This window comes from Dicentrarchus labrax, unplaced genomic scaffold, assembly GCF_905237075.1.
Source record: "Dicentrarchus labrax unplaced genomic scaffold, dlabrax2021, whole genome shotgun sequence".
NCBI classification, from domain to species: domain Eukaryota; kingdom Metazoa; phylum Chordata; class Actinopteri; family Moronidae; genus Dicentrarchus; species Dicentrarchus labrax.
The window spans coordinates 14,553,316-14,565,653 of record NW_026136722.1 but is presented as its reverse complement, the minus strand read 5'-3'; the positions used below and the strand labels follow the sequence as shown (position 1 = coordinate 14,565,653).

The following is a 12,338-nucleotide window of genomic DNA, read 5'->3' as shown; positions in this document are numbered from 1 at the left end:
TGAGGCTAATATTGTACTTTATACTCCACTACATAGATTTTCCATTGAGAATTTTGCAGATTAAGATTTTACACACAATATATGCCGGACTTTTACTTGTAATGGAGTATTTTTACATTATAGTATAGCTACTTTTACATCACAGATCTGAATACTCTGTTTTATGAAGCTGTAGTTTGAGGAATCTGCTTCTTCCAGGTAGATTACAGCAGCAAAACACCTTAAATGTACTACTTGTAACTTTATTTTTTTACCAAATAAATCCACAGAGTGTTTTGAGAATTGAATTATTCCATATTTACATCAGTTAAGTTGTGTAACAATAATTTGCTGAGTACAAAGATCCTTTATTACCACATTTCGCAGGCAAACTGAACAAACCAGCAGATGGTAAAATTTGCTTGTTTAGGTGTCATATAATTTACAAACCACATGGTTTTACATTCATGAACCACATTTAACAAGTTCCACAGCGGAGATGTATCCTGCCACAAAACTGTCAAAATCATCAGCCTAAGTGAAATCATGCTTAAGTGTGCCCATGCTGTAATTTCCGTATCCAATACGTTTCCCCCTCCTCCCCCCTCAGACTCAGTTGCTAAAAGCACTGTTACAATATTAATGGTAATCCATACGGGAACATTGTGGAGCAGTAAAATTGAGCCTCAGTAGGTGGCGCTCCTTCCTCTCACAACCTGAGTGGAACAGAGGCTGGAATTATCATCAGACACTGGAGAGACCTACCACTCCATGAGGACTTCTTCTATAAATACACACAGATATACATAGCTTCATACATAAAGGTATACTGGTGTCATATTGTACACATATATAAAGGAATATATTAATATCAAAGACATAAACATGCTTACATACTAATCAAAAATAACTTAGATTATGAAAGATAAATCATACAAAAACAGTACTTTTTGAAGTAAAATCTCTATATATGACAATATTCCCTAAGATCTAGTATTGAGGTCTTGTTGTTTTTTTCAAAAGTCATTTGAAGTTGTGGTGGAGGGAGGGATGGAAAGGAGAGAGATATCTGAAAAACTGGACTAAGGCAGAAATAACCAAATCCATCATGTTGAAGGAAACGCCACCAGCAAGAGAAAGTGCACACAGAAGGATGTCACAGCTGCTCTGCTCTGTGTCACTTTCTACTTCTTGCCATCTCTCTTTTTCACTCTCTCTCTGTCTCCCGCCTCCTCTCTCAGCCTCTCCCCTTCCTCGTATAGACCTCCCTACCGACTGCCTGATTTGCTCTGGACAGCAGCACACAGACGCAGGACGAGTCGATTCGAATCCACCTCCATCCGGTTCTGTTGTTTGCGTCTTTGGTGAGCGCTCGGACGAACGACTGCTTGGCTTTGCATTCGCTCACCCACTGTCTTTTATCCACGCCCAAGCACCCGGCCCCAGCAACGCCAGTCACAGGAGATTTCGCTGCCGCGCGGGGGGCCTTTGACCTGCTAGTGTTGGTCCGTTCCTCGGCTTGGCGGCAGCGAGTCTCGTAGAAGTACTGTTTGAGTGGTCCTGTCTGGGTCTGGATATTCTGTAAAATGGTGACCGTCTGACCGTGGGAGTCGATGGCGGTCGTCTTGTCAATAACCCAAACACTTTCCGAGTCACACACTGACTTTTCCCCTCTCCTTCTGTCAATCAGGTGAGAGCGTTTATCCCTTTTGACAGCACGGGCAACATCCGCTGTAATTCTGGGAGAGTCTGCCCAATTCAGAGTTGTGCTCTTGTCGATTGCCCGGTCCCCATGACCCTCGATGTGTCCGTCCAAGTCCTCCTGCTCCTCTCTGTCCCTGTCCTCCTCCAGCAGGCCAGTCTCCAACATGAGCAGGAGAGGGGGGTGTTCTGGAGGCGACGGGGAGGGTGAGAACAGGACTCGTGGGTGCGCGTCCAAAAACATTTCGTCTCCTTCTAAAATACTGTCCAGCCCAGTCCCCAGACCCAGCCCTGCCTCCAGGCTCAAGTTCTCCTCCACCAGACCTCTTCCATCCCCCGGTGTCCACTGGCTTCCTGTCCCAATTGTAGGTGCATTTCTCAGCTTGTCCGAGGGAACAATTGGTTCTGGTCCTCTTTGACCCTTCAGATTAGCAGCAGGACTGACAGCATTATGGGTTTCCGCTGTAGGAACCTCCAACAGTCTTCCTGTAGAGTCCTGAAGACTGTCCTTCTTGGAAAAGTCCACAAAACTGGAGAAATCTTGCTTGCTGCTGCTGTCAGCTTTGTAGTCCTTTGGTAGAGAATTATCCTCGGAAATATCCTCGGTCCTGAGTGTTCCTCCTGCGGGAACATCCAAACTGACACTGCTTTTGTCATCGCTGCCTGAGTTGCTATTTGATTGATTCTCCACGTTGAACATGGAAGTGTCTTCATTTTCAGAGGATTTCATATAATCCTGATGGTTCCGGAGGTTTTGTCTGTTAGTGTGTTGGCTAAGAGCAGCAGCCACATTGTAGTCCGTTTTTGAGGCATTTCCATGGTAGTTGTAGTCCACGGGGGGAGCTGCGAGGCGAGCAGCCGGGTCATGGCGGTGCTCTCTGCGGTTGTCAAAGCCAGGCTCTGTTGTCGCGGCAGCAATCGTGGACACAGGATTGTGAGGGAAGGGCAGGGCCGAGGCAATCACCATGGCAACCAGGGGAAGCCAGTGCATCACTCCCAAGACGTATCAGCTGATGGATAAAACAGAGGTAATAGATGGGAGAGACAGAGAGGAAGAACGAGACAATGTTATTTTATACAATGCAAATTGTGGCTTCTACAGTTAACCTAAGTACCTCAATTAAAATGTCAATTAAGAGGTTTTATTGGTGGCCCGCAGCTTTATGACATGGTGCTTTAAGTGCTGAGGTATGGCTTTAAAATCTTGGCAGAACTCATGGAAAAATAGGACCAAGTACAACAAGGTCACCCTCTGCTTCTACACGTGGGAAGATGGAGTTCAGCTACGAACGCTGTAGATTCTGCCGTCTGAAGGGCTGACCTTCAGACACTGACAACCTGGTATGTATGCAAGTCAGAAACTTTATAGCCAACGGAAATGGATTAAAAAGACATCTGCGACACAAGAAAACAAGCCTTCCCTTTCAGCTTTTATGGGCATGATCTTTTTCTTCTTCCTTTTTTTGTTGTTAGAGCTTTTTCTAAGATCCAAGAATCTAGGAATGTCTTTAAAACTGTGGTAACAAACATGGCTTAACTCTGGTCTACTTACAAAAACACATAAATTACAAGAAAGCATCCCAGTGCTGCTGAGGTAAACCTCAGGTATTCTACCTGATCACACCTGGTCTTTGGGTAAATTTGTTTTCCTTTGAAAAGGTGATGTCTGAACACGATACAATACATCTGCTGCCTCGGATTGGAAGAGTTTACTATACAGTGATGTGCAATCATCACTAATGTAAACGTCCTGCCTGCCATAACCTGCATTATTTAAACTCTGTGCAGCTTGTAATCACAAAATCATTAGGAGTTGACTTTCATATGACACAAACTCTGCAAAATTTTCATACATAAATCCTCTTGTATGCTTTTTCCTCTTTATTCAAGAGCGTGGTCTTTCAATTTAAGAGCAAGACTCACTGATTTCACGTTCAGATTTTGTAACGCAGGAAATCTATTCAAGTAACAATATATCTGATGTGCATACACACGGTTTGATCACAAGCAGAGCAATTCGGAGCGCAAGCAGGGGCTATTTGCGAGTGATGGCACAGTTTTGAGGGAAAGCAGTACAAAATCTGAGTGTGAAATCAATGAGTCATGTTCTCAAATTGAAAGATCACGCTCTTGAAAGAAGATGAATGAAAAAGCCCAATACAGTTTAGGCTGGAGTAATGCAGCAGTAGCAGTAGGGAAAATGTACAATGTCAAAAAGAGTACAGTACAGTATGATATAAAAGTTTATTTTAGAGCCCAATGATTTATGAGAAAATTTATGGCTACTATTTTGATAATTTCAAGCTGAAATCCTGAAACCTCCAGCTTCTAAACTGTGAGCATTTGCTGCTTTTTCTTTGACTTATATTATAATAAATCAAATATCTTGTTTCTGGACTGCTGGGCCAGACAAAACACATAATTTTAAGACGTCACCGCCGCAGTTTTATAGACCAATTAATTACTTAATTAATAAAGAAAATACTCAGCAGATTAATCTATAATGAAAGCTATTGTTAATCGGAGGCCTGGTGTATTTAATTAATTTAAATTTTAATTAATTTTAAGTCAACTGAATAATTGTAATGCAAAAAAGTTACAAAATTAACTTTTTGAGTGAACAATGATCACAGTTTGACAGATTTAGCCAATCTTTCTTATTCACAATTAATTTGTCTGATTTGTCTGAAGGGTTTAAAACTCAAATAAAACACTCCCTGGTGTAAGTCTAATGCAAACAATCTGCAACATGACTTTTGTACAAGGTACATGAGTTTGTCACGTCTGACATCATTTACATTAAACAAAAAGCATGAGTCAAGCAGAGGTGATTCATTTAACTATTTCAAAATGAGGTTCACCTGTGACTAACTGTACAAATATTCCAGTCACCCATCCACGCGGCATGCACAGTGGGATGGCATTCAAGCAGTACTCAGAAGCCTGCACGGCGGAGGTGAACATCAGTTTAGTCGTTTGTTTGAAAGCAGGGAGGAGGTCACTTGGAAAGAGTTAAAATAGGTGGAATGATCAGAATGCCAGTGATGCAGCTTTACTGGCGAGGCTCCTTCACAGTGTCCTCGGGCAGCAGAGAGGGGGGGGAAACATGCAGGGCAACAGAAAAAACAGTAAGTGTGAAGTAAGTGGATGCCATGACTGTTTGTTTGCTCATGGTGGCTGAACGGATGCATCATCACTGGCCATCGGTGAGTGTGAGTGAACACGTGAATGAGTGACAAAACGAAAACCCTTTCAGTGACAAGACATGTACTCAGCAGGGCCACACCCTGGACACAATGCAGCCGCTGAGGAGCAACAAGGTTTGGTTGACACATCACTCATGCTGTCACCTCGGGCGCTCTGTGGTGCTGACGATCAAACACATCAAAGTGCGTTGGCGCTTCCTGTTTTCTCTGGCTACTGATCCACGTACCGGGCCTGCCAAAGTAAACCCAGGTGTTTGTGTGATGAAGGCAAAATAAACGGTAAACCCTGGCCGAACACACCCCTCAAACACGGAGAGAGCAGCCAAAGGCAATTAAAGCTGAAAACAAAGTGTGTGCAGCTAAGGAGAACATACAGTCTGGTGACGATAGGAGGAGACGATGATCTCAACTGCGGGGAGGAGGCGCTGCAGGGTGAATATCCAGGAAGAATCTGGATCATTTGTGTTATGTGAGTGTGGAGGAGAGCTATATGCTTCTTAAGGGCTTTTCTTGGAGCACTGTGACACCACACAGAAGGCAGGCAGGCAGACTCTCTAAGTGGTTTCTTTGTAAAACAGCAGCAGCAGCACTTCATCACCATGCTCCATTTGCTACAATGACACGCATCATTTACGCTCCCTGCAAGGCTAGACGAGGACCGCGACGTTCTTCCGCCGTCTGGACCAGACCGAAGCACTCTCAATCCCCTACCCCAAGAGGAACACACGCCGAAAAGAAAGGAAAATTCCTAGTCTCTAAATCAAAAACCTCACTTAGTAAATAAAACCCCACCCAACACTACACACTTATGTTAATCCTAATCTCCGTAGCCTGAAATTCTTCCAAATGAGCACAGGAAGAATACCCTGAAACCACAGGAGAGGGCCTAAACAAACAGACAGAAAGCAACCACGTCACCAAGCAAAACTCCATGAATAAACAGGCTAAACAGACTAAACCATGACATTAGCTGCGAGGCCTCCATGAACTGCAGTGGCACCCTGTTTTATTTAGCATTAATTATGAAGTCCTTTTTGACTGCATATTCATTAAATAGCTGATAAGCAGCCTGCATTGGGGGTCTCATATGTTTGTTATAACAAACCTGGACGGAACTGCGCTTACAAACTGTGCAATACTGTAACATTCCCAAAGGACATCAGGGAGACGACCTCAGAGAACATTTTTAAGTGACAGCTAGAAACAGATCTATTTCACTTTGCATTCAACAAGTCTTTTAACATGCAAAGTTTCCCTCCCCCTGAGACAGTATTTAGTATTATAATTGTATGACTGTTACTGGTGTTATTCTTGTATTCATTACGTCACTGTTGTTGCTGATTGTACTTGTTTCCATTTAACCATTTTCCAGTTGTACTCCTAAGTGTAAAGCACCTTGAGCTACATTTTTGTATAGAGGGTGCTATATACCAATTATAATTAACTAAACTAATTTTTAGTTTAATTTGCTTTCAATTGATTAATCTACAGATACTTTTCTTGATTAATGTGTAAATTGTTTAGTCTATAAAACATCAGAAAACTGTGAAAATATAGTAATATGTATATATAATATCAGTTTCCTCAGATTTCTCCAAAACCCAAAGATATTGCATCATATTAATGTAAGACAAGCAGATAATTTTCACATTTGATCTCCACATCTACAACCAGAGAATGTTTGACATTTTTGGTTTAAAAATTATTTAAGTTATTTTTTTGTTCATCAACTAATTGATTAAATGAATCTTTGCAGCTCCAAAAATGATCTTTAAAAAAGACACATGAATCAAACTTGTTGACGTACAGCTACAACGGAAAAAAACATGAAGATAGAGGAAGCAAAAAAAATGTACGGGAAAGTGTTTCTTCAGTTAATCTGGCACCTGGTAAATTGGTCTGACTTCTGCTTTGAGTGCTGCCAGTGTGAACAGCAGGGGTTTAATCCACATGAGACAGCATGAGTGGAAGAGGAATCAAGGGGAATTATGGTACAGAGGGCCTCTGGCTGCGAGACCCTCCCCAGGAAACAGATGCCATAAAGTAGCTCCACACCTGGCAGTGGCTACTGTGCTATTAGCCTGTTAACAAAGTAAACCCCCCTCTTCCTCCCCTCCCTCCTCCATGTGTGGCTAATGTCAGACACGTTCATATGACAGAGAGATAATGCATTCTGTGTTAGTGTTAGGACCAGGCCCCGTCCCGTCCTAATCCTGCCTCTTTGAAGCCATGTACAGCGACAAGGGTAGGAAGACGTCTGGAGGCCGGCTGATTGGAGAACAGTTTGTACCTCGCATCACATCTTTCAGCAGATTTTATGACAACTTGCGTCTGACTAAGCCATCTGAAATGCATCTAGTGTGTGACCATAAATACAGTGACAAACAGGAGTGGCTGTGACATTGAAAACACATGCAGGTGAGTGTTTGTCGTCCCTCTCTCTCCCTCTCCCTGTGTGTGTGAGGTTAAAGTAAAAGCCTTGGCTCTCACATGTGCTCATTTACAGTGCATTGCTGTCCCACTGTGCAAACAGCCCATTAATTCCAGCCCTGTGATTGTTTCATACCACGCTCAGCCTGAGAGATCCAGCCCCCTCCTCTCTAACTTTAGACCAGGTCTTTCTTTCTCTTTCACACACAGAAGATGATAACACACGCCTCTGTCAAGGTGCTGTGCGCAGTAGTGCAGTGAAATAACATGGCAGATCTTTAAAAGCCTACCTGACATCATGTTTGACAGTGTGATGCAACTTTTTGCAAGTGAATTATGCTTCAATAGTAGATGTAAAAGCTGTTCTACTGAATGAAAGTGTGATTCTTCATGATTATTTTCCTTGCTCTTACCCCCCACAGAGCCTTGTCAGCCCTGATCTTTTTACAATATCAGATTAAGGCATCATCTGCTGGTATGTTTTATGTCACAACCTGTGTGATCTACCTGCGGGTTTGTATTGTCAGTGAGTAGGTAGCTCTCACCTCACCTGACTGACTGCCAATGAAAACAAAAATTTAAATTGTTCTACAACTGCAGGACTGCCAAAGACAATAAAAAGCTGAATTGACATTAGCTTCCTCAAAATGGCTTGATCTTGTGCAGGGAACAAATGAAAAGAGTTGGGCTTGAAATAAGTAAAAGATCGAATTAAATTTAAAAATTAATAAATAAATTAATAAAACAGTATGCCAGTTATTTTTGCATGCATGGATGTAAGTAAATACGTAAACTGAACAAATAAATACAAAATAGTGGAATTAATGGACATTTATCCAGCCAAATAAGTACATAAGGTCGATAAACAGACCTAATTAAATAACTTAAAGGTTATTATGTAACTAGTAGTCCATCTAGCTGACTGAATACACCAATACATCAATACACATGCACATATATTATTTGACACACACACTGTATATTACTAAAACACCATTTGAAGTGGACAGTTGAAGGCCTACACGTATGATTTAAAGCCATACCGTTTAGGTGAGATCCGGACCCCGCGTCCTTCCAGCTGACACCACATTGATTATAGAGTCCTGTCGCCAGTCGCTCAACTGGTTCCTTTAAAAAAAACTCAAAAAACACCTTCGTACGGCAACCACACAACTAAGCATTTCTTTCTCCTTTTAATAGTCCGTGACATCGCATGTGCCCCCCAAAAAAATCCGAAGAGGAAAAAAAAACAAAAAAAACAGTAATTGTGAGAAACCAGAAAACTCTTCAGTCCTAGGAGCGCTCCCACTAAATGTAATGAGCCCAGAAAAGTATCACAAACGTAAACCTGCCACACACTTTAGATATTCCATGAGCTGGTGCTCCTCCGAGGCCGGCCAGGGGGAAAAGGTATCTCAGTCCAAATATGTGAACGAAGAAGTGGAGAGGTGAAGAAGTTGGCCAAATGTTTTAAGATCTGAACTCCGCCTGAAACGCGTAAAAGTAAAGCCGACGCGAGTTAGAGGCAAAACTTCCGGTCACGACTTTCAAAGTAAACGCCGCGCGGGGGGACTCTCCATAGCGATGGAACGTTCGACCGGCAGCGGTGCTTTTATTTCTAAGACGAAAAACAGCAACTTCCGGTGACTTTTCTCGCTTACCGCCGCTAGCTTGACGCCGCCGACGACTCCGGTTTCTCCTGGGAAGCGCAAAGACAAGTCGAGGTTCTTTTTCCTCAGGAGGTTAGTATTGAAAAGGAAAAAAGAGCCACAACATTCAACGAGTAACATCTGTTAGAGCAGATGTATCTAGGACTCGTTTCCTAAACAGATGCATATAATATGGAACAGCAATCCCGGGTTTAGAGAGCAAAATTAGCCCCAAGAAAAAAAAACATTTTCCCCTCCCGCTTGCCGGATTTAACACATTTAATAAGCATTGTTTGAATTATTTAAAAGTCAGACTTAACATGTGCGTGACTGAGATCCTTTTTTTTTTTATTTTTTTTTGTACCTTTACCTCCCCCCCTTTCTCTCATCCCCGCCCCTCCCTTCAGAAGAAAACTATTTGATGAATTACCAGCAATGTAATGTTGGCGCGGATCCACATAATGTGAGTTCATTGCGGGGTGGTAACAGTACAAATTATTGCAAACAAGCCGCAGTGAAGCTGGATGGCGTAATTTGGTCAAGGTCCGCAGTGCATGGTGCAACATTATCCCCGTTTGGCACAATCAAACCTGAGGATGTAACCTTGCGTTTTAATGCCAAATCCGAGTCTGCTTTCAGATTGCTTCCTGTTTGCTTGTGCCAGATTTTATTTTTGGGGGGGTTGGGGGATTGGTATGTGCCTGGCTCTTTGGCAGGTAAGTGTCTTGCTGAGGGGCATTTTGACAGGATAATTTGGAGCTTGATGACCTCATTGGCTGTAATTATATAGTATTGGCACTTTTTTTTAATATACTTTGGATGCAGGATCCAAAATATGTGTTTTTCCATCTATAAAATGTTTTTTTATAGAAAGTAGAAATACAGATGGCACACAAAATGTATAGGACAAAAAATACTTCTGTAAGAAACTTTTTTTTTATTTACTGTGCAGTATATCCTTAATAAACACATTTAACAGGGGTGGACTTGCTGATTTTAGGGGCCTTAAGCAAGGGTTTGCATGGGGCCCCCTGAATCCCAGCCCTAATTCTTGTCATGCCAAGCAGCTGTTATTTATAAATACTGCACCCCACTATAATTTCTTATTTGAAAGTACAGGCCCGACAACACTTTGTGTCTTCTATAAATCATTTTCAGAAGCAATTATTTTCCATTAATTCCAGGAAACTGAAAGCTACTTGCTTGTGAAAAAATATTTATTAACGCTGCGGGCAAAGAAAGAGGTAATTTGTATTTTGGAGCCGCGCCACATCCAGGGATCTCTCAATAATAGATCTCAAATACGAATAACGTAAATTAAACTAAATCCGGTGCATGTATCCCTTTATCGCTGTGTTTTTTATGCACTTTAGATGATTTTGCAAGCTCAGAAAATGAGGAAACACACTCAGATATTTCTTATAAGAAACCTTCACCAATGTTCATTGTTAAATGTGTTTTTTGTTTGTTTATTAAGATTCCCATTAGCTTCTGCATAAAAGTCGCTATTCTTCTGGAGACCACACAGTTTACATTGTGACAATACTACCCAAATATACACACATTACTCATCCCTAGCACAACACATCGTAATGCACATGTGCTGTAAATAAAACAATAACAACTGACACTCTAAATGAGAACAAAAACGTAAACACGCCGTTATTTTATCTGCATACGTTGGTTGGGTGAGTGCAGGCGGTTTCAGGGCTCCTGTAAAGTTAAAAGGATGGAAACCAGAGCTGGTTGACTGGCTGCTCTGTCCACTTGCAGGTCTGTGGGGGGAAAGTCGGCGAAGGCCCTGAGGAGACACAATGGAGGTCTATGGAGGACACACAGGCCGACAGACAGTTCAACGGGTCCTCGGAGCAGATAAGTCGTCCCCACACAGACCAGACGAGGGTTCACTGCTATTGACCCACGAGAACAGCGCGTTCACTGAGCCTCCCCACCTTGAATGGTCTTGTTGAAAAGGAGAGCCATAAATTGGCGGATGAGCAGAGAGGGGGAGACTCTGCCTCCCTCGCCCCCCCCTCCTTTTGCTCTCTCACATGCTATCTCTTTCTTTCCTTTACCAAGTAGTGGTTTCCATCTCACCAAACCCCTTTCCCCCTGAATGTTTAAAAAGATGAAAGGATAAGGAAAAGAATGGAGACAAAAGAGGGGAGGGTTGTGTTACAACCCTGCCCCTGAGAGACTGCTCATGAAAGAGTTCGGGGATGGGAGAGATAGGGACCAGAGAGGAGACACAGAAAGAGAAGGGGGGATCATGAAAAGAGGTTTTTCAAACTCAAAGCCGCTAAAACGGGTCACTTCTGTATAGAGAGGCAGGCTAAAGTACAGTCTTCACTCAGGGACGGAGACATTTAACACTGTCAATACCCTGAGATGGAAGGGAGCGTTGATGTACTTGCACCCATTGACTGATTGCGCAAACACACACATGATCACACACACAAACACACTCTGTCTCTCTCAGTTCTGTCTGTTTCTCTTTACAGTTCCCCACCGCAGTGGCACGAGATTTGGGGGAATCTTCCATTCCCTTCTTCTAATTTATCATTAACTAGCCATCAACACACACACACACACACACACACACACACACACACACACACACACACACACACACACACACACACACACAGATTGGTGTCTCCCTTTTGGCGTTCCTCCCTCTTAGCATTTAGTGTCAGTCACTCGAAATCCTTGTAACCCTCCCACCATTCTCTCTATCTCCTTCTTTGTCTGAACTTGCCCTGCGTGCACTTAGATATTTCCGCCTCAGGGTGCATCAGTGAGAGAAAGAGAGAAAGTTGTTAGCTAAGTGTGGACGGTCAAACAAAGATAATGATTGAGAGGGCAGGGACACGCAAAATTAATTTTCTTAGGCTCTTGCCCTCTTGCTCTCTTGCTCTCTCACTATTTCACGCACACACAGAGTTTTGCATACATTCACATTATGCAAATCTAACCGCAAGCATTTCACAATCGGGAGGATATAGAGGTTTATTTAAGACTCACAAAACAAGTTTTCCTTCATAATGTCACACAACGCGTCACATTAAAAGCTTTCCAAAAGCCCTTAAAGTTAAGTCACAGTAACATAATGCTCTGCAGCGGTTTTCTGTTTTTCCTTTTGGGATTTGTGTTTTCTGACAAACAACATTTTCATGACCCAAACAGATTTTCGGCTATTATTAAATTCCCATAAAAAAACTAATGGATCCTTTTTACAGCACAGTCCTGCCTTGTACATGAACTTGCAAAGCCTTTGGCAACATCTCTCACTGTGGCTCATAGCTGCGATATCAGTTTCACTACAGTAATTTAAAAAAATTTTCTCTTCTCGTGATCCATCTTTTTGGATCCT

The 12,338-nt window shown here is 42.4% G+C and overlaps 1 protein-coding gene across 1 annotated transcript; it reads right to left on the bottom strand.

The window, feature by feature from the left end:
• Positions 1-326: 326 nt before the first annotated feature.
• On the bottom strand, positions 327-8,826 carry LOC127356723 (uncharacterized). Its single transcript, XM_051388723.1, has 2 exons — positions 8,360-8,826; positions 327-2,690 (listed from the first exon to the last, which is right to left on the bottom strand). Exon 2 carries the CDS (start codon positions 2,669-2,671, stop codon positions 1,217-1,219), a length of 1,455 nt encoding a protein of 484 aa, XP_051244683.1. The 5' UTR covers positions 2,672-2,690; positions 8,360-8,826; the 3' UTR covers positions 327-1,216.
• Between the last annotated feature and the right edge of the window lie 3,512 nt (positions 8,827-12,338).

Excerpts from the sequence above, each read along its gene's own strand:
- LOC127356723 (XM_051388723.1), bottom strand. The coding sequence starts at position 2,671 with ATGCACTGGCTTCCCCTGGTTGCCATGGTGATTGCCTCGGCCCTGCCC.